Source organism: Pezoporus wallicus, unplaced genomic scaffold, assembly GCF_028554395.1.
Source record: "Pezoporus wallicus isolate ANWC-B61680 ecotype Strahan unplaced genomic scaffold, APGP_CSIRO_Pwel_v1 contig_13766, whole genome shotgun sequence".
Classification (NCBI taxonomy): domain Eukaryota; kingdom Metazoa; phylum Chordata; class Aves; order Psittaciformes; family Psittacidae; genus Pezoporus; species Pezoporus wallicus.
The window spans coordinates 1,442,362-1,461,973 of NW_026635291.1; the positions used below are offsets into that span (position 1 = coordinate 1,442,362).

At 56.4% G+C, this 19,612-nt stretch overlaps 1 protein-coding gene across 1 annotated transcript; it reads right to left on the reverse strand.

Annotated features, from left to right (window-relative positions):
- Positions 1 to 1,360: 1,360 nt before the first annotated feature.
- On the reverse strand, positions 1,361 to 19,531 carry NPHP4 (nephrocystin 4). The gene is made up of 29 exons (XM_057418355.1): positions 19,507 to 19,531; positions 19,065 to 19,240; positions 18,600 to 18,731; positions 16,790 to 16,962; positions 16,416 to 16,480; positions 16,005 to 16,160; positions 15,759 to 15,895; positions 15,125 to 15,291; positions 14,916 to 15,042; positions 12,981 to 13,163; positions 12,484 to 12,613; positions 10,362 to 10,408; positions 9,546 to 9,760; positions 9,250 to 9,441; positions 8,451 to 8,638; positions 7,701 to 7,861; positions 7,129 to 7,309; positions 6,081 to 6,209; positions 5,751 to 5,953; positions 5,451 to 5,677; positions 5,168 to 5,357; positions 4,937 to 5,020; positions 4,692 to 4,848; positions 4,327 to 4,412; positions 3,712 to 3,797; positions 3,141 to 3,312; positions 2,481 to 2,660; positions 1,587 to 1,730; positions 1,361 to 1,505 (listed from the first exon to the last, which is right to left on the reverse strand). Exons 1-29 carry the CDS (start codon positions 19,520 to 19,522, stop codon positions 1,365 to 1,367), a joined length of 4,245 nt encoding a protein of 1,414 aa, XP_057274338.1. The 5' UTR covers positions 19,523 to 19,531; the 3' UTR covers positions 1,361 to 1,364.
- Positions 19,532 to 19,612: the final 81 nt, after the last annotated feature.

Sequence of the window (19,612 nt, forward strand, 5' to 3'; positions counted from 1 at the left end):
CTGCCAGCATCCCTCACGGTCCCCAGCATCCCTCACGGTCCCCAGCATCCCTCACGGTCCCCAGCAGATGTCTCCAAACAATAGCCACAAACCCCACCAAGAAACAGATGTGGGGTGAGGCAAAGCAGGAATGGAACCAGAGTCATGGAAAGGGTTCCAAGGGCACCCAAAGCACCTGCATGATGCAAAGAGCTCCAACTCAGCAACCCACCCTGACCCCCATCAAAGAGCTCAGTTAAAGAGCCACTTCCTCATCTTTTCTTCCCTGGGCATGCCGGTGAGGAGATGGGAGCAGATTTCCAGGGTGAATTAACTGTATCATTACAATAATCCAAATGTATTCCTGACATGAATAAAATGGGAAGAGAACAAGGAGCTGCCACCAGTGAGGAGAGCCAGGGCCCACCAGCACATCATTTACTGGGGCTCAGGCAGCACCAGCTCCTTCACAAGCCTCAAGCAATATCACTGTATGAAAACAGAATGAGGATTATCCAGTTAATCTACTGCCACAACCCAACTCGGGGCCTCTCAGTGCCGCAGACAGAGCAACCCCTTGTAAAAGATCAGCTGTCATCTGCCATCAGGCAGAGGAACTCTGCAATGACTTCATCAGGGCTCCTCATGCACCAGCCTTAGACCCATGAAGCCCTAATGCGTTCCTAATGGGGCTTAGCCAGGGTGTGATGACAGGGGCACAGCAAGGGCCAGAGACACCCACACCCCCCCCCCTCTTTTGGCCTTGGCTCCTTGTTTTCTCACCTCTTGGTGTTTCCTCCACAGCCTGGACTTTATTCCCCCCACCACTCCCATCCGAAGTCCCTGCACTGACCCACAGGATGCTCCAGGCAAATGAGGGGGATCCAGGGGCCCCCCAGCACTCCGCACCGTGGGACTGGTGCCACTGCAGCAGTCGCCTCTGCAGGATGGGGACTCCAAAGGCTTCCACCTCCCACGGAAGAAGACGCTGCCACGCTCTGCCGCGCTGCACAGCAAGTTTAATTGAGGAAGGATGAGTAAAAAAATACCCCAAACTCCAGCAAACGGCCTCAGTGCGTACAAAACTCACTGCAGAATATAAAATACTTTAAAAATACCCCGCAGACACAAATCTGCAAACTTTTTATGTTAAAAAAAAAAAGAAAAAAAAGAGATTCCAAAAATGCTTAAAAACGTAGTAACACTTGACAAAAATAAAGCCATCCTGTGTGGTAACAAACACATTCGCTCTCCCTGCTTTGTGTGGATGGAGCCACGTGGCACCACCAGCGCTCAATGGCAATGCCTGGGGATGCCGGTGCCCTCGTGGCTTGAAGAGGGGACCAGGCTCAACCCCCCCTGCAGAGACACGGGGCAGACCAGGCTCACTGGTAGAGCACCTTCACGCAGAAGGTCTCCTCATTCTTGTCCTCGTGGTCATTGATGTGAATCAGGATCTCCTCCTCAGCCGGGCTCTGGCTGGGGGCGAAGCGCAAGCCGATGGTGTACACCTCCCCACCGGCGACCTGCGGGACACAGCACCACACCATGCACTGCACGGCCCCGCTGGGTGAGGGCAGGGGGCTGGCAAGGCGGGGGGCACGTACCTCAAAGGAGTCCTCCTTAAACTGCAGCAGGTCGGGCCGGTTGGTGCACAGGAAGTAGAGCCTGCGCGAGGGGTAGGGGTTGGTGTAGGTGATGCGCTTGTTGCAGCCTCTGCCACCTCCTGCAGGCAGCGAGATCTCAAACACCTGCGGGACAAACACAAACCATAGCAGGAGCAGCACAGAGGGAACCCCAGTACAACCCCGGGGAGCTGCCTCCCACGCCAGCACACCATGGAGAGTGTTTTGGAGCACACATCCCCTCCTCTCCCCTTCCACACCTCGCATCTGTCTCTGCCAACAGGTACCAAGAAACCACCTCCAAGCAGAAGCATCCTCCTCACGCTGCTGCTGGCACCGCTGTACTCAGAGGAGCAATTACAAGCCCGACTGACCAAGGGCCAGGGAGCACCTGGGTCCTGGCAGCTCATTCTCTAGCTCATTAATGGGTGTCCATGGGCAGAGCAGTGGAGCTCCCTCAGATAACCCTGCAGCACTTGGCCGTGTGCTGGGGCATCAGTTCAAACTGATCTGAGCCCCCCCGGTCCTGAGGGTTCCATGAAAATGTTTTAAAGGAACACGTTACCAGGAATCTGATTTTCCAGCTTTGAGGCAAGGCCTCATGGAAAGCAGCAGGCTGCAACTTTCAACTCACAACCAGAGATACTGACCAGCTGATGGGACTGCCTTCAGAACAGCCCAAAACACATTGTACCAGGGATTTGGGTGAGATTATACAAGCACACCGGGGCTAAACATGTCCTCAGGGTGGCAAGCACCAAAACACCCATAATGGAAAGGGAGGGAGAAGCAGGAGCCTGCTCTGGGTTATCAGCCAGACTGCAACTGCTGGTCCAGCTCTATCCCCATCTTTTCCCACCATGAGACTGGCTGTACCTTGGAGATGAGGGGCTGCCTGCAGGCCAGGCAGAGCAGCCACGAGGACACCAGCTGGTGGGACTCCACGTCCACCAGGTTGAGGTAGATGAACCTGCTGCCGGCCCTCCGCGGCCTCACACCGACATACAGGTCCTGGATGCCATTGGCAGGGAGAAGGAAGGCACCATCTGGATCCACCTGCAGAAACCAACATGGGGTTGGTCTGTCACACTACATCCAGCTTGGATCATAAACGAGATCCCATTGCTCTGAACTTTCCCACGTGACTACACCACAACTGGCTCCGTGTTGGGAAGGATGGGAGCCGGCCAAGGAAATCCAGCTCCATCCCAGCCTGGGGACTCCCTCCCCTCCCAGGCTTCCCCAGGGAGACTTTTCCTTTTGTTTACAGGACAGTGCTGGAGGGTTTGTGCCTTTTATTATTCACACCCGCAATTAGGAATCCTATAGAAATTGTTAGTCTTGACAGTCTCATTAACGCAGATAATCTGCCCTCTGGGCTTTCCTGCCGATGATCCTACACATGACAGCCCTAATCAAAAGATAATTATCACAAACACTTTGCCGCAGTAGATTATTCGTCATTCCAAGCCGGCTGGCTCCCCCCGCTTCCCAGAGGGAATTCCATGGCCTGGCACAGGCCAGCTCCAGGGTTACCTCCAGCTCCTGCGGGTGGGAGGTGAAGGCTTGCACCCTGCGTGGTGCCGGCGTGCCCCGGAGCAGCAGCGAGAGGCGGGTGAGCTGCCCGGTTGTGCAGCTCACATCCAGGCGCTGCAGGGAGTGCAGGTAGAACTGCCAGATCTGGATGGGTGCTGCCAGCCACGGGTCCCTGTGGCCGAGACAAACAGAGGGGCTTAGAGCAAGCAGTGAGCTTCCTCGAAGGAAACCAGTTCAGTCCCACCCGTTCCTAAAGCATCGCCCAAGGATGGTGCAGAAGGCACTTGTCTGCATGATGAGGATGCACTGGCCAAAGAGCGATTAGGGGAAAAGAGAACCTGAGCTGCAACATTTCAGGAAGCCTCCTGCCCAGCCTCTGCAATCATAGGATCACAGAATCAGAGTGGTTTAGGTTGAAGGGACCTTAAAGCTCATTCAGTTCCAACCCCTGCCACAGGCAGGGGCACCTTCCACTAGAGCAGCTTGCTCTAACCTGGCCTTGAACACTGCCAGGAACGGGAGGGCAGTGGAAGCTACCCGTTTCTCACCTTTTTGGGGTTCTGGTACTTACGTGTAAATAGCAACAAAGAACTTCTTGATCTGTGGGCTTGGTCCTCCAGCTACTTTTAAGAAGATGTCCTGTGGCTCCCCAGGCCCCTGCATGCAGAAAGCAGAGCATCATCCCAACCTCACCATCATCCCACTAACCAGAGCTCCGGGGCTTCCCTCCCATCAGGGAAACCCGCTACCGAACGCAGATGCTGTCTGCATCTCATTAAACCAAGTTATCAAGTTATTATAGAGCTTGGCTGAGCTCTTCCAATATTTTTAATTACAAAAGAGGACACAAACAACTATCGCATTCCAGGTCTGCATCTGTAATCAAATTTTGGCAAAATTTCCCCAAGTTTTCTAACAAGCCATAATCCAATTCCCATCCTAATGGGTGTCAGGCAATCAGCAACCACCCTCCATCACCATCTGCAAAGACTGTGCCCACGTTCAGTTTCCCTTCCTAACCCCCCCCAAGCTGCAAAGCAAGCCCAGGAAGCCCACGCTGCATGTTCCAAAGCAGGGGCTGCAAATCAGCATCCCTGCACGGGTGCAAGGCACTTCCCCGCCAACAAAACCAACCCGCAGCAGGAGGACACAAAGCACAGGACCAATGCCAAAGCAGAACCAGTACCATGGTTTTGGTTTCACAAATGATGTCTGGGTCACTGCAGCGGACATACATCTCAGGCTCCCCACCCTGCATCCCCACTGGTGTGCCTGTGGAGAGACCCAGAGATGAAGCTATATTCAGCACTTTGTGCTTGCTACCCTGCACCCCATGCAGCCATAGACCTGGACCCCTTACACCGTAACCCTCCCAGTGTATGGCTGTCCTGGTACAGGGAACTGGGTATAAAATTAATGCTGGCAGGTGGATAAAGAGCAAGCAAGGAGCCCAAGGAAGCACCCACGTGCTCTCTGGATGCTCACGCACCTTACTGCCCCATCCCTATGAGCCAGGGGTGGTAGCTTAACAACAAAGAGCCACAGGCTCACCGGGGAGGGTGTGCCAGGGGGGCAGCCGAATGGTCTTCTTCAGGAAGGTGAGCTCGGGGTGGTAGAAGCGGAAGGTCTGGTCCACCACATGGGGCTGCGGCTCCACCTTCACCCGCAGCAGCGCGATGGGCTTCCCCCCACTCACCTGGAAGGAAACCTGTCCCAGAGGGCGGAAGGAGAAGGATGGAGTTCTGCAGGAGTGATGCTCCTCCTCCTGCACAGCCCCTTTCCCCCGGCTCCCTCACCTGGATGTGCTTTGTCTGCCCGGCCCCACTTTTCCCTAGGGAACGGATGGCTGTGTCAGCACCGGCACCCAGCCCTCCTGGTCCCTGCAGGGTACAAGAGCGGATTGCCTCGGGATGCAACACTGCCATAGCTGCACAGTGCTACCTGAGACAGAACCACTGCACAGGAAAACGCAGCCAAGGGAAACACTTCCTACCAGGAACAGCTCAGAAGGGCGCTCAGCACCTAACCTGTGCTGCCACGACAGCAGGGTCTGCAGAGAAGGTCTGGTATTTAAATGGGATGCGAACAGTCTCATTGGGGCGCAGGTAGACCTGAGGCCTGAGGTCATCACGGAGGTGGAACATCTCCTCCTCCACCGGTGTAACGCTCTTGGTCAGCTCCTTGAAGTGCCGCCATTCCCTTGGGTCCAGTATGACACTGGGGCAGCGAGTGGCAGAGGTGCTGGTGAGGAGCCAGTGTCACCCTGGCATCACCCCACACACAGAGAGGAGACCCCGCTTTGGCCCCCACCTGAGCTCAGGGTGGTCAACCTCGATGGTCACAGTGTGCTGGATGCCATAGGGGTTCTTCAGGGTGAACTCAAAGAACTCAGCTGTCCCCAGCACAGCGTGCACGGTGCGGGTGACGGTGATGGCCTGGCTGAGCATCTGGGAAATGCTCTCACCCTTGGTGTGCTCCCGGTAGGCGTCGATGATCTGCAGGTCCCGCGCGTGCCGGGCACGCTGCTCCGGCCAGCCCTGCTGGGGAGGGAGGGAACCATAAACCCGGTGCCACCGCAGCATCCCCAGCCCCTGGGGTCCCTCTCCTCACCGTGAGCTGCGGCGTCCTCCCACCACCAGCATCCTCCTGCTGCCGCACCAGCGCCATGCGCCGCAGCTTGCGCCGGCGGGCGGCCGCGGCCTCGCTGGGTGCTGCTGGAGGGGCCACCCTTGCCTCCGGCCAGCGGCTGCGCAGCACGGCCGCCAGCTCCCCATCCACATCCACCAGCCTCCGCGCCCGAGACACCCGCCCGCCTGCGGGCAGACAGCACCATGGCACCACGAGGGACCCCTGCGATGCTGCAGAGGCAGGGAGGGGAGCAGCAGAGAGGGGCAAAGCGCTGGCACTGACTGTGCCGACCCAAACCCACCCAGGACTCACCGCTGGCAGCGTTCAAGGAGACCCAGCTGCCAGCTGGGACGTTGGCAGCGCCATCCGGCATGGGCACGATGCGGGAGCGGGACAGCAGCGGGGATGGCAGCTGTCCTGGGCTGTCCTCGCATGGGTGACCTGCCACAAGCAGAGATGAGGTGAGCAGAAACCATCTGGTTCTCACTGTTACCCTCACTGCAGCCCTGTGACGGGTTAAAGCAGGAGCAAACTCTGGTTGCCAGCGATGCTCTGTGAGCCCAACAGTGCTCCCTCCAGAGCAGGTACCACCGTGCAGCCCAGAGATGGAGCAGCATCAGCACAGTGCCATCCACAAAGGCCATGCCAAGCAGAGCTGGACAAAGCTCTAAATCTGACAGGTATTTCCCCAGCCAACAAATGCCATCCCCATCCTTCAGGTGCTTTTCAATCCTGCTTTTAACAACAGCATTTTGAAATTAACAGAAGAGGATGCAGGGAAAAACAACCAACCACCAAAGCGTGGCTGCTGCCCTGCTGCAGCATCTTTGCTTCCTCTCTTTCTTTCACGGGGTGCGAACTAAACCTCTCCCTGGGTTTGGATCTCAGATTCTCCTTCCCAGGAGCTTATCATCCCTTTGCAGGCAAGTATGGAAATGACGATTTCAGGTATCTTCTAATGGAGCTAATCTTTCTTCAGAAGATAAGATTTTAGTCACCGCACATTTATAGGACAGGGAATTAAATATATAAAATAGAAGCAGCCAGCAGGTTCTGGGAAGACTAACGCTCTTACAAGCGTGGTTTTCCATCAGGTACAGCCATGTATACAGCACGCTTCTCCCTCAGCCCCATGCTGCTTGCTAGCACCTAAACACATGGCGTTGTGCCCGCACCACCAGCCTCCCCACAGCCTTGTGCCAGCACTTGTAAGCCGAGCAGGGATCACAGGCACAACCAGGAGCATTATGGCCCTGCCCATGGCACTATGCTGATGCTGGGACAGGAGTTACCCAGCAAGGGGCACATGCCACCGGTGCAGCATTCAAGCCTTTTGGCTGTGTGAGCAGCAGGCTCTTACCAACATTGGCCAGGCAGAGGTGAAGGTGGCCCCTCACCACCACATGCACACCGAGGGGCCGCAGGGCACCATGCCGGAGAGCCTCCTGGCCCATCACCGTTGCATCTGGCTCATACTCGGTCGTGGCCACCTCCAGCTCATGGTGTGTCCTGACTGCTCCTCGGCCCTGGCGCAGGAGGGGCTGAGGACAACGGGTAATGAGTTACTGGGGAGGTCTGCTGGGTTAAGGGGTCTGGGTAGGGATGTCCCCATGTCCTAGGTCTGGGGTTTCAGCCCTAGGATACTGCAGGAGCTCCAGAGAAGTCAGAAAATTAACGTCCTGCCATCACTTTCAAGGTAAAGATGACAAATCCTGCAATCAGGGGCTTGTCAGGCTGACATCAGTCTCAGTTACACAGAGGAGCTGACAGCAACTCGATTACTAAAGACGCGAGGGAAATGCAACAGCATCTCAACACAGGACCAAAGGAAAAGTCAGGCTCTTCCTTAACACCCCTGCACGCTAAGGAGAGGGTCTCCAACATAAGCAGTCCTGAAGGCTTATGGGTAAAGACCTCCAGTTTAACCAATACCTCCAGTTTAACAGCAGCAGACCCAACGAGGAGCAGGGAGTCTCCATCCCAGATGTCCACCTGGAGGCTGTGCTCAGCCAGGTACCGCAGGAACCAGCGCTGCTCCCCGGCACGCAGGAAAGCAGGATCCACCATGTACTTCAGCTGCAAGCCCGGCAGTCCTGCGAGACACGGCATTGCCATGGACACGGAGCTTCCTTGGGCACATCAGCTGGGACACAGGGGCTCTTCTGCTCTGGGGAACCTGGGTGTCACACACCCCATCTCCTCTGCTTAATGAACCCGTTGGTCAATTAGCAAGGTCCAAGGTCCCCTGGGATTGGCACCCTCCCACAAACACGTGGTGTGCACAGACTCCCCCTCTCATGGCCATTAACAGCCCCACATGGAGAAAGCTTCATCAGCCACAAGTGCCTATGGTGTCCCTTGGGACCAGAATGGAACAAGGGACAAAGAAACAAAGAAAAGCCTTCAGCCAGGAGGATCAGAGCTGCTCACTCTGAGCAGAGCAGAGCTCATGTGCTGCCTTTCTTATCGAAGGAACTCAGTCACCAGAGCCAGCAGCCTCAGGATGCTGACTGCACCCCCAGCACCTACCAGGGCTTTACTTCCAAAGCAGGACATTCGGAATGCTGGTGTATTAGCAAAGGTTTGCTATTAAAGCACACACCAGCCCATTCCTCAGCCCAGGGACAAGCCCAAATCTGACTGATGAAGAGGAGCAGCCACATGCTACAAACCAGAGCTTACCAGTGCTGGGGGTCCCATCCTTGTTCACCCGGACAAGGAGCTGTGCTGGCACAGCCAGCCCGGAGCCTGGCCCCCCTTCCATGCTGACCAGCTGCAGCCGTGGTGTGGTGACGGGTGGGAAGCGGTAGAACTGGAATGTGAGGAAGATGGTCCTTGGCCACGTCCACTCCACACTGCCCTGAGCATCCCTTGAGGAGAGAATGGGGTGGGTTAGTTCATGGCATGCCACTGCCTCCCCATCACAAGCTCTTTGCGTGTTTGGCACACACCCAGAGGTAAAAGAACAAGAGATGATTGGCAGCATCACAAGTATTGGGACTCCTTTGAAGACAGGCATACGGTTTGCCTTGCCTTTCCAAAAAGCTTTGTAATTCCAGCTGTCTCCTGACATATGCTACGACACAGGAGCCCAGCAAAGACAACGCTTTACCTTCACACAGCATGCTGCCATGCACAGGAAAACCACAAGTGCAGCCTTATCCAGCCAAAGCCACCCCGTAGGTGCCAACATTCTCAATTCCATCTGCATTTATGGAGAAGCCCTGCATTAAGCAGCTTTTACACCACATTGTGGCTAACGGACACAGCTGAAGGAACTGGAGCATGATTTAAGAGAGTCCAGGAAGGACAAGAACATCGTCAAGGACGAGAGCTCTCCAGGGCTCTGCCTCCATGGCAGCTGCTGGAGGAAGTAGCTCCTTGCAAGGACTTCTGTTCAAGGAGGGAAATGGCCTGGATGGGAAGGACGCTTCCCCCTGGGATCTGCCCACAGGAGGCACCAGCAGCGCTGCCACCCCACCTGCCAAAAGCCAGGAACTGCAGGATTATCTCATTCCCTTGCAGAGGGTCGGCTTCCTCCAGCTGCAGGCTCAAACTCGCCGGGTCCGCCGGCTCCGAGATCTCCACCGGCTCCTGGTTGCGGTCCAGGATCTCCGGGAAGCCGGCAGCGTGCAGGCGCGCCAGGGAGGCACGGGACAGCACCGTGTGGGACCTGATGGAGAAACAAGGGTGAGCTGTGCAGAGGCAGACGCAGGGGACCCCAATGGGCTGGGCAATGGGGGCACAGGAGCACAGGGGAGGGACAGCGAGCATCACCTGCCTGCCTGCAGCCCCACGGCAGCAATGGGCACCTGCAGCGGGGTGAAGGGCAGCGCCTGCAACTGGTCACCAGCGCAGTGCCCCGGGTCTGGCAGGCTCAGGTCAGCCTCCAGGTGAGTGATGCCACCGTCGCACCGGGAGCCACGGGCCGGTGGCACCAGGGACCGGCGCCCAGCCCGTGGTGGGGACACTGACAGCTGGGACACCGATAGCTGGGGAGGAGAGCAGAGAGAATGAGAGCCCTGCATTGGCCCCTCTATGGTAAAGCAGCTCTTCTGTGCCGAGAAGCAGGACAGCCTCGTCGCCGGAGGGTTTGCACCTCTGCTTCCTCTTCAGCTGCTGCGCCTTCCCTGGCAAATAGATGAGAAAATGCAGCAGGAAGCTCAAACTGCTTAATGCGGACTCACAAAGCATTTCATTTCATCAAAAAATACTTGTGTGCATTGATCCCTGCATCAAGATACAAGACAAAAAAGGCATAAAGAGGGATCTCTGTATTCACAGCTCTCCTTAAATCCCAGCAGCTCCACAAGAAGTCATGCATCACTGTCAGCATGTACCAGGGAGTAAGAGTACCCAGCAAATCTGGGCTGACACAAACCAGAACTGCCTTTACAGGTACATCTGGGGCATGAAAAGAGCTCAGGGAATCTTGCCCAGCATGTAGGCAGGATCTGTTTTGCTGCCCTGGAGGAGGTGGATTTGAGCAGGATGTTTAGTGCCTCTTGGCTGCAGGAGCTAGGGAAGAGGATGGGACCGGGAGCACATCCCCTGGGAATGCCGTGACCCACCACCTGTGTCCATGGCACTTACCCCCGGTCCCCGTGGGGAGGCCACCGTCGTCGGCAGAGCCACCAGACCTGCAGAGAGGGACAGGACTGATGCTCAAATGAACCCTCTGTCACTGCTGTCCCCTCCACCACCGAGCACCCCTCAATCTCCCACCAGCCTATCTGAATGTCGGGGGTGAAGCCAGCTCAGCGAGGCAGCCAGCATCGCTCAGCCACTGCTTTGACTTATTTTTCCAATAACCCTGTTGCCTGCAGGGGTAAGTAGCATATTTCCAGATCCATCCATTATTTTGCTGGGAATTAGGCTAACTCTGCTGCAAAAGGCAGCCAGCTCCAGCATCCCCAGACGGTGCCGCAGCTCCCTGCGGCCACGCGGCGCTGCCTAAGCGGGATGCTTAATGAGACGTGAAAGTTTGAAGATACTTTAAGGTTTTCATTGCTCCTGTTATTTCTTGTCACTCTTCAGCCTTTTGTGCCCCAGAATGGTACAAGCACCATCGTGTTTGGATTTGCTCAGCTCGTGTGCCAGCGCAACAGAGCTCGCTCTGCCGCGGGCCCTTCAGAGCGGACCGGGGACACAGATGTTCCATCTCTGCATCCATGTGATGCAGAGACCTCATTTTGCTTCCACTACTGTGTGTATTCCAGCTATCTCATGCTGACTGCTGTGCAATGGAAACCACCCTGCCTTCCTTGCATCTACAATAGTGGTTTCCTTCCATGAGGATGGCTTGGGTCAGTGTTCAGAGACGACTGACAGATCCATCAGCACCACCTGCAGCTGAGCTGATGGATGATGTGCTTGGCCTCCCCTGGCCAAAGGGGCCAGATGGCAGCATGTTTTCCAACAGAGCTCTACAAAAACGTTCACCAAACGCTCCTCCAGCAGCTCGGGGTGCAGGCTGGCTCTCACGTGTGGCCACTCGCCTCATGGGATCACCACTGCACTTCCCAGTGCCACCTATCCCCAGAGACAGGAAAACACCTCTCAGCTCATCCCCTAGAATCACCTTACCAGAGCATCTCCCCTCACTGGGCACCCCATCCCTGCTCCAGCACGCTCTCCCCAGGCTGGAGCACATGAGCCCAGTGCTGGGCTGGAAGCACACTGGTTCCTCACACTGCAACTCCCCATCCTGGCCACTGCCAGCTGAAAGGTGTCCAGGAAAACCTTTCAAGCAGCACCAGGAAGGCACCAGCAGCAATGCCACAGGGAGCCTAAAGCACAGCCCCAGACCCCTTCACTTCACCTGAAGCTTTCTGCTCTAGAGCCCCTTACACCAGCAAACCCGGCTCCTCACCAGCGGGAAGCCAGCACTGGCTGCAGCAAAGCCATGGTGCCACTCTGCCATCTCGTGGAAGGCACGGCAGCACCAGGGCTGGCATGGGAACAGACATCCATGCGCCAGCATCGCCCCGACCCGCACCGGGAGCTGGATAAACCCATAAATGTGTTTAAACACCGCCAGGTACCTGGAGCTTCACAGCAAGACCTGTGTGGGAAGCAGAGCAGCAGCAATGCTGCAGAAAGGGAAGTTGGTTTCCCATCGGTCACAACAGGCAGGATTACATGGAAAGAAGCCAGAGAGGATTTCCAGGAGCCCAGACTCAGCTCCATGCCCAAACCCACACCAACGGCAGGTTTCTCTCCAACACAGCCAGCAGACCTGGCACCCCGGCACCAGGGATAGATGCACTCCTGCACACACACCCCCCCCATCCAGCTTTCCCTGGAAAGGCACTGGCAGCACCATGAGATGGTTTCTTCCCCTCACCCTGTAACTCACATTTCTCCTATCCTCATGTCTGAAGGGACTCTGAGTCCAGATGGATGAAAGCAGCACTGCCAGAGAGCAACTGCTGCACCCATCCAGCTCTTCCAGGTGCTGGGCACACAAGCCTAAACGCCATCAGAGTGACCCAGAACGGGAGCAGGCTGAGGATCCTGCACATGGAGCAGCACTACTCCCACAGGGGACACTGGCAAGTTAAAGGGAGAGCTGAAGGCAACTCAGTGGGATCTTGGTTCCTCCTGGTAATTCACAAGCTGCTCGCTGCCCCTCGCTAGGGCCGTGTTCCCCCCCTGAGCAGACACCAGCACCACACTCTGTGTTTTAAATGTCAGCGATCTGGAAAACACTCACTTGGCGACGGCGTGGGAGGCTTCTCCAACTCGTCCCTGTGCTTGCATTGGCTCTCTGCAGCAGTTACAACGTGTTCTTCCCAATCAGTGGAAACACGGAATCGGACAGTCCCGGACTCCACGCGCTTCCCCTGAACCTGGGAGTTAAACACTTCTTACAGTATGTCTGCAGGAACTGAAGTCAAGCAGCACTGGACACCCAGTGCACTTCCACCAGTGTAGAGCTCGTGAGCAAGGGGTGTGAGCAAGGGGTGTGAGCAAGGGGTGTGAGCAAGGGGTGTGAGCAAGGGGTGTGAGCAAGGGGTGTGAGCAAGGGGTGTGAGCAAGGGGTGTGAGCAAGGGGTGTGAGCACGGGGGGGCAATCTTCCTTCCATCCCTCTCCACCCATCCCCAGATATGCAGGGAGCTGCCTGGGCACTTACCAAGGTCTTGGCAAAGAGCCCCCCCTCACACCAAGCCTGCCCAAGCCCCATCAGCACCCCCAGAACCATCCCTCACCTTGCAGGAGCTCCTGCTGCCCGGCGGGGCCCGGTACACCAAGGTTTGGCAGGGACCGCGGCGGGCACCACCGCGCAGGGGCAGCGCCACGTCCGCCTCACCAGCACCCAGCTCAGGGCTCCAGAGAGCCCAGCGCACGGAGCGCATGTCGGCTGCCTCACCACGAGCACTGCCAGCCAGGGCCTGCGGAACACAGGGAGCCCAGTGAGCAATGGGCACCCCCAGTTGCCTCTAGGATGGAGGAAGCAGGGTCTCACCTCCGGACACATCTTCCCACCCCGCAGAACCCGCTCCCCGTCAACCCATCCTGGAGACATTCTGCTTTCCAGCACCTTCTCTTCTTGCACCTATTCCCCCCCCCCCCCCAATACAACTGCATCTTTCTGCTCCCATCCCTTTCAGGCTGCCAGGAGGACCAGGAGTGCTTCTCTGATGGAGAGGGATGTGGATCCATCCAGGTTTGCTTCTGTCCCCTCTGCCAGCAGAACTGGTGCCCTCCTGCGTGATTTCACCTCTGACACCTGACCACAAACTCAGGGCACACAGGTATGAATCCCCCTTTCTCCCTGTAAGCCCTATGCCACCCTACCCCATGGGTGCTCTGGTTTTCCTTGCACTTACCCCCTTTACCCAGCCCGCTGCTGATGTTATTCCCTCCCTGCAGGCACCCGCACCCCAAGTAATCCTATCTCACCCCTGCACCCACAAGGCACTACACCTCTAGGTTATGGATCACCACAGAATCATGCTGCTACAAGGTAAAAGCACAATACGATGCTTTTCAAAACCAGCAGGGTTTTCAGCCCTTGCAGGTATTTAGCACACATAAGCTGAGACAGAGCCATCAGCACCAAAGGGCTCTAATCCCCCACCTCAAGCATACTGCATTAAGGGATATATTTGAGCCCCCCATTCCTGGCAGATGGGAAAGGCAGCCTAAAGGCTTCCACTTACCACAGCCCCCCCTCCAACCAAAGGAGAGGTGCAGAAGAGAACCGAGAGGTCTTTGCCAGCACCAGCAATCACCCTCATAGCCTGCTAATTATAGCACTGAGGACAAGGGGATCAGCTCCACACCAGCCTTGGGATTAACTGCTCTGCCCACGGCACACAACTGCAGCTGCAGCCCCAAATCCCTGTGGGGGCCTCGGCTCTCAGCTTCCTAAAGGAGTTGAGCCCAACACAGAACTTCCAACAGCAAACCTCAGCTCCTCCTTCCCGCCTCGACCCAAATCCCTCTGGCCTGACACGTGTTCCACTTTGTAAAACCCATTTGTCCCCCAAGAGAGGTCACTTCCTGCAGTGAGCATTTTAGCAGGGACATCAGTGAATCCTAACCCACAGCCATGGATTCAGTGGCACCAAGGAGGCGATGGCTCCGACAGCAAAGGGGCTCTGGAGGGCACACTTGAACAGCTCTTTAAGCCGGGTTTAGCCTCCAGCAAGGTTACAATACACGTTAATGATCGGTAAGTAGGCATTAATGAGCCTGGCCTCTGCAGTCAATACAGAGGCTTTGTCTGGCTTTAACATGCAGAGAACCTCAGGCTGAAGCTCAGGGGTTAACTTCTTCTCAGCAGAAATGCTAAATTGTAAAGAAAATCCTTTTTTAAATTAAAAAAAAAGCTGAAATGTTCCGAATTAGCTTCCCAGAACACGATGGGACTGCTGCAGGCCACATTTCTCCATATGCACGGCGGAGAAATGGATCCACATGTAATTAAAATGATTCAACAGCCCATTTGCAGGATATTTGCTGCAGAAAGCACCTGGATACTTTGCAGGGCCGTTTGTTAGGTAGCAGGAGCTGCAGTGTCCTGAGGCTGCAGGATGCCAAAACAAGGGCAGAGGATGGAGTTCCTCAATGGGGATTCACTCCCCAGCAGCATATCTCCACGTTTTAATACAGGATGAAGTGCACACACTCTGCCCTACCTTCCCACCGGCTCTCCCCGCGCTGCAGAAGACATATTCCAGCTGGAAGCAGATCCCGAAGGCCGGGTGAGGCACCAACTCACTGAGGTGGATGCGGCTCCTCAGCACCAGGGCTTGACCTGCACCCCTGCACCAGGATGGAGAGGAACTGTGGGCAACGCACGAGGCAGGAGGGAAGCAGCACAAGCAGTGGAAGGCCTCCCCCTTACCTGGCTCCGGAGCTGGGCACCCCCGTGCAGCCACCCCGTGCTGCCTCTGCCTCCGGCACCAGCACAGCCACCTGCGGTGCCTGGACGAAGCACAGCCCATTGTGGACACCGACGTGCAGCCGCCGCTCCCGAACCACCATCCCATCGCCATCCGGAGCGGCGTTAGCCTGCGACAGGCAGGCTCTCAGCTTGGGTAGTGAGGAGGCACAGCATCCCTCCCCAGGCCGCCCACAGCCAGGAAATTCAGGCAACCCGTCGGAAACTCAGAGCAGGATCCACCCCCATGGTGGCTGATGAATATGAAAATCGTTCATCTTTATGGCAAATAAAGGATCTGGCCAGCGGTCCTCTTCCTAAAGAGACACACTCGGTGCGCTCTGCATCTTGTCTTTGCATTTCCCCAAACTCAAGTTCTGCTTATTAGTGTCTGGATGTTCAAAACAAAGCCTACAGAGAGCACCTGTGTGCTCAGCCAGCAGTAAAGCAAGGACAAGGCTTGTACAGCAAAGAAAATCAGGGACTTTAAGCAAAACAAATACCTTTTAGCTGAACCTTTCCACTCCACCCATAAATGAAGCACCAGCTTCACTGCTCATGCATCAGGCTTTCCCCTGCTTAACTGCACCAGCAGTACCTGCAGCAAGCGATCGCTGTTCAGCAAGTCCAGCAGCTCCTCCTCAAACTCCTCCAGGGAAGGGTACAGACAGACAGACAGCCTCTCCAGATAGCAGGTCACCGGCTTCATCAGCTGGGGCTTCTGCAAGCAGCCACCTGAAAAGACAAGGCGGTGGCCACAGGTTACGCTGTGGTCAGGGAGATGTCACCAGGATGAGGGGGGCACCAGAGCCAAAAGCAGCAGGGAAAGGGAAGGAGCCCTTACTCGTGTCTCCGCACACTGGCAGCAAGCCGGGAATGTTCTGCAGCCCAGACACTGGAAGGTTTTCAGGGAGGAGGTGAGATATCATCTCCAGGGGTTGGTGGGGCTTCAGGGTGTACTGCAGGTGGCTCTTCTCCATCACCGTCAGGTATTTGTTCTCTGAAGAAGAGAAAATATCCCAAAATGATCAAAGGTGTGGAGACAGCCTCACAGCACCACTGCTGAAGTTATTATCCAGGAATGCACGTGCTGGGAGCAAAGGAAAACCTGGGTTTGCCCAGCCAGGCTTTTCCTATCTAGCAGTAAGGCAAGTCCACTTAGCACTACATATGGACCACATGTAATATCAACACTCATGTGGGTAAGAGAGGCCACCAAGAAAGGAGCAAGGCACCACATCCTGCTGCTGCTTACTTTCCATGGGCTCCTGAAAGCGTGGGTGCAGCAAGGCACGGGGCGTCCCATGGTACAGCTTCAGCCTGAAAGCAAAGAGCACACAGTCCGTAAATCCACCCTGAAGCACACCTCCCTCTTCCACCATGCCTCTGCTCACAGTCAGAAACCACCTGCCTACTCTGCACCCGTGCTGAAACCCTGTCCTTTAAGGAAAGGGCATCAGTGACAAACCCATTGCTGCTTCTCCATCAGTGAAGAACTCCAGGTTTCTAAATGCTGGCTTTGTTTCTGCAGCCCCAGGATCACCCTTCCTCCCCTCAAAGCAGCCATGCACATTGCCACCCCGATGCCCAGCATCCCCCATCACGCAGCAGCAAGGCAATGACACCTACACTCTGTCCTTGGTGGCCAGGTCCTTCACCTCCGGCCCGCTGCCAAACAGAGGGATGACTCCAAAGCCACAGGAGAGATGCTGAGAGCTCCCATCCTCTTTCTTGGTTGTTGCCACCACTTCCACAACAGCAGCAATGCCAGGGTGGTTCAAGGAGGTATGGAAGTAAATGGTCTGGGGTGGGAAAGGAGAGAGAAAGGGTACTGCAGAGCTGGTGGAGCCTGCTGCAGAGCAACGCCTGTGGCACTGGGACAGCCAACAGCATAACCAGAACATCCACTAAAACTTCCAGAGAGAAGCTCACGGCAAATGACCCCAGATCTCAACCCCCTTAAACCCCAAACATCATCAACTTTTGTTTTCCCTCCTTTTTTTGTTGCTAACACCCATTTTCCAGAGTAACTCACAGGCTGCAGAGCCAGAAAAAGCAGAGCAAGCCCCACACCAGGGCAGCCAAAGGAGTCAGAATACCCCAACCCAGTGTGGGGAGCAGAGACAGGGGTGGCCTGGACCTGCAGGCAGGAGGGGACAGGACACAGGTCACCTCCTCAGGACAAGATTTAAGACTAGGTTCTTCTTTCTATTAAAGACTCATTACCGCAGTGTCCCAGGGAAAACGTTTACCGTAATCACCGGCTGTCAGGAAAGGATAACGGAGAGAGACATTACCCCATCAACCCAGGGAAATAAATCGCTATTCTATTATCTTTTATTGCAAAACACTGCAATAATGACCTCTGGTTGCAGAGCCAGGGAGCCCTTGCAGCAGCTCCGCTGTAAAACCAAGCTCGCTGTCCCCTCTGTGAGCATCAACAGTGGCTTGTGACAGCACGGTCCTCTCCTCTAAACCCCACCAGGGTCACCCTGACCTGCCACACACGCGGACCCCGTGCCCCTGCCCTGGTTTTTCTCCATCCCTCTTCAAAAAAGCAGGGGTCAGAGGAGAACTAAAGCACTTGGGGAAGAAATGCACACGTCAATGCCTCTCAGATACTGCTACTGGCACAAATAAACGAAGGAACACAGCACTAACCCATGCTGCACCTCACCTGCAGCACTGGGGAGGTGGGGTCTCCCCGATAAGGGGCACCCCCGTTTGCCGCTGTGAGCGGCATCACTGGATGAGTTTGGTTCCCAGGTAAGGGGAGGGAAGCGCTGTGCCAGAGGGTGGCTGCGCCTTCCCTTCCTTCCCACTCGTGAGCAAACACTGCTCTCTGCTGCCAGCCCTGAGCGCAGCAGGCAGCACAGGGCCGCACACCGCGGCTCCCGGGCTGCCCTGGAAGCAACCCAAGACCTCAGCTTCCCCGTTCCAGCAAACGCTTAATAAAGCTTTCCATTAAACAACGCTTAATAAAGCTTTCCATCAAACAACGCTTAATAAAGCTTTCCATCACATAAAGCTTAATAAAGAGTTCCATTAAAACTTAATAATAGGGCAGTGTCTGGGTGCAACCTGGGCAAAGGATTGGGTAGTGCCAGGAAGGAAAATGGGTTGGTTCCACTGCCTGCATGCAGAACAAATCACTGCAGACAAGAATCAGCAGCAGACAAGGGGCAGAGCCTGTGCATGCTTCACACTGTGTTTGAAAGACTCCTGGCTACAGCATGCTGATAGTGGGACCCCAGAGCTCCACACTGAAGAAGGAAATCAGCATCAAAGCAGAGCAGCTCCGGCCTCAACTCCAGCAAAAGCAACTTTTCCCTTCATGCATTAAAAACCTCCCTCCATGGACCCTGCTCCTGCAGCTCCATCCATTCCCTGATGGATTGCTGCCCATTCCCAGGTCTGCTGGAGCTTCCCCTGCACTCACCTCATTGAACACCGCCTTGGCCAGGCACGATGGGGCAGCGCGGGCAACTCGAAGGCTGCTCCTCCAGGTCCTGCCGAAGAAGTGGTGGTAGGTGGCATCGAAGAGGGAAAGGCGCAGCTGGTACTCAGCTCCCTGCAAGGCATGACAGGATCAGCCCCACTGCAGAACACCCATCTCAGCATGGCCAATCTGCAGAACATGCTTTGGTAACGGCGGGGGGGGGGGGAACAAATAATTCACTTTTAAAGTGTTATACAGAGGTTTTAGCTTAAAAACAAGTCTGGTTTGGGTTGAAGGGACCTTAAAGCTCATCCAACTCCAACCGCTTCCACTGGAGCAGCTTGCTCCAAGCCCTGTGTCCAATCTGGCCTTGAGCACTGCCAGGGATGGGGCAGTCGCAGCTCCTCTGCGCAGGGCACTCACCTATGCTATAATTAAGGCCGATTAATGACGGCTCACACGTACCTGGCTGAGAGCGGCCCCTTCGAGGTGCCTCAGGACGCAGCAGAAGGGCGCGGGGCGCACCACGGGCACCCTCCTGCGCCGGCCGTGCGGCGGCACCGCGAGGCTCTGCCGGAACACCCGCTCCCAGTGGCTGCACCGCGGGGGCCCTGTCCCCGCCGGCGTCCCCGGGGCAGAGCCTGGGCAAGGGAGGAGGGAATGAACCGGGAGCTGCGGGAACGCGGGAGCACCGCAACCCAACGAGGCCCCGCGTGGGCACGTGCCGGGCCGGGCACACCTTCACACCCGCGCCAACCGGGGCACCGCGACCGGCCCGGGGCCCACCGCGAATAAAGACGGAGCGGGGTGGAGCGGAGCGGGCACTCCGGTGTGGTGGGGTCCGGTCCGGTCCGGCCCTGCCCGCTCCGCTCCGCACCACCCGCGGGATCGGGCCCAGCGCACTCACCGCGCCCTGACGCCATCTTCTCGGGCCCGACCAACCCCGCGCCGGCCCGGGGAGGGAACCAGAGGGCTCACCGCCGCGCACGATCCCGCCACCCGTGCTCCCGCGC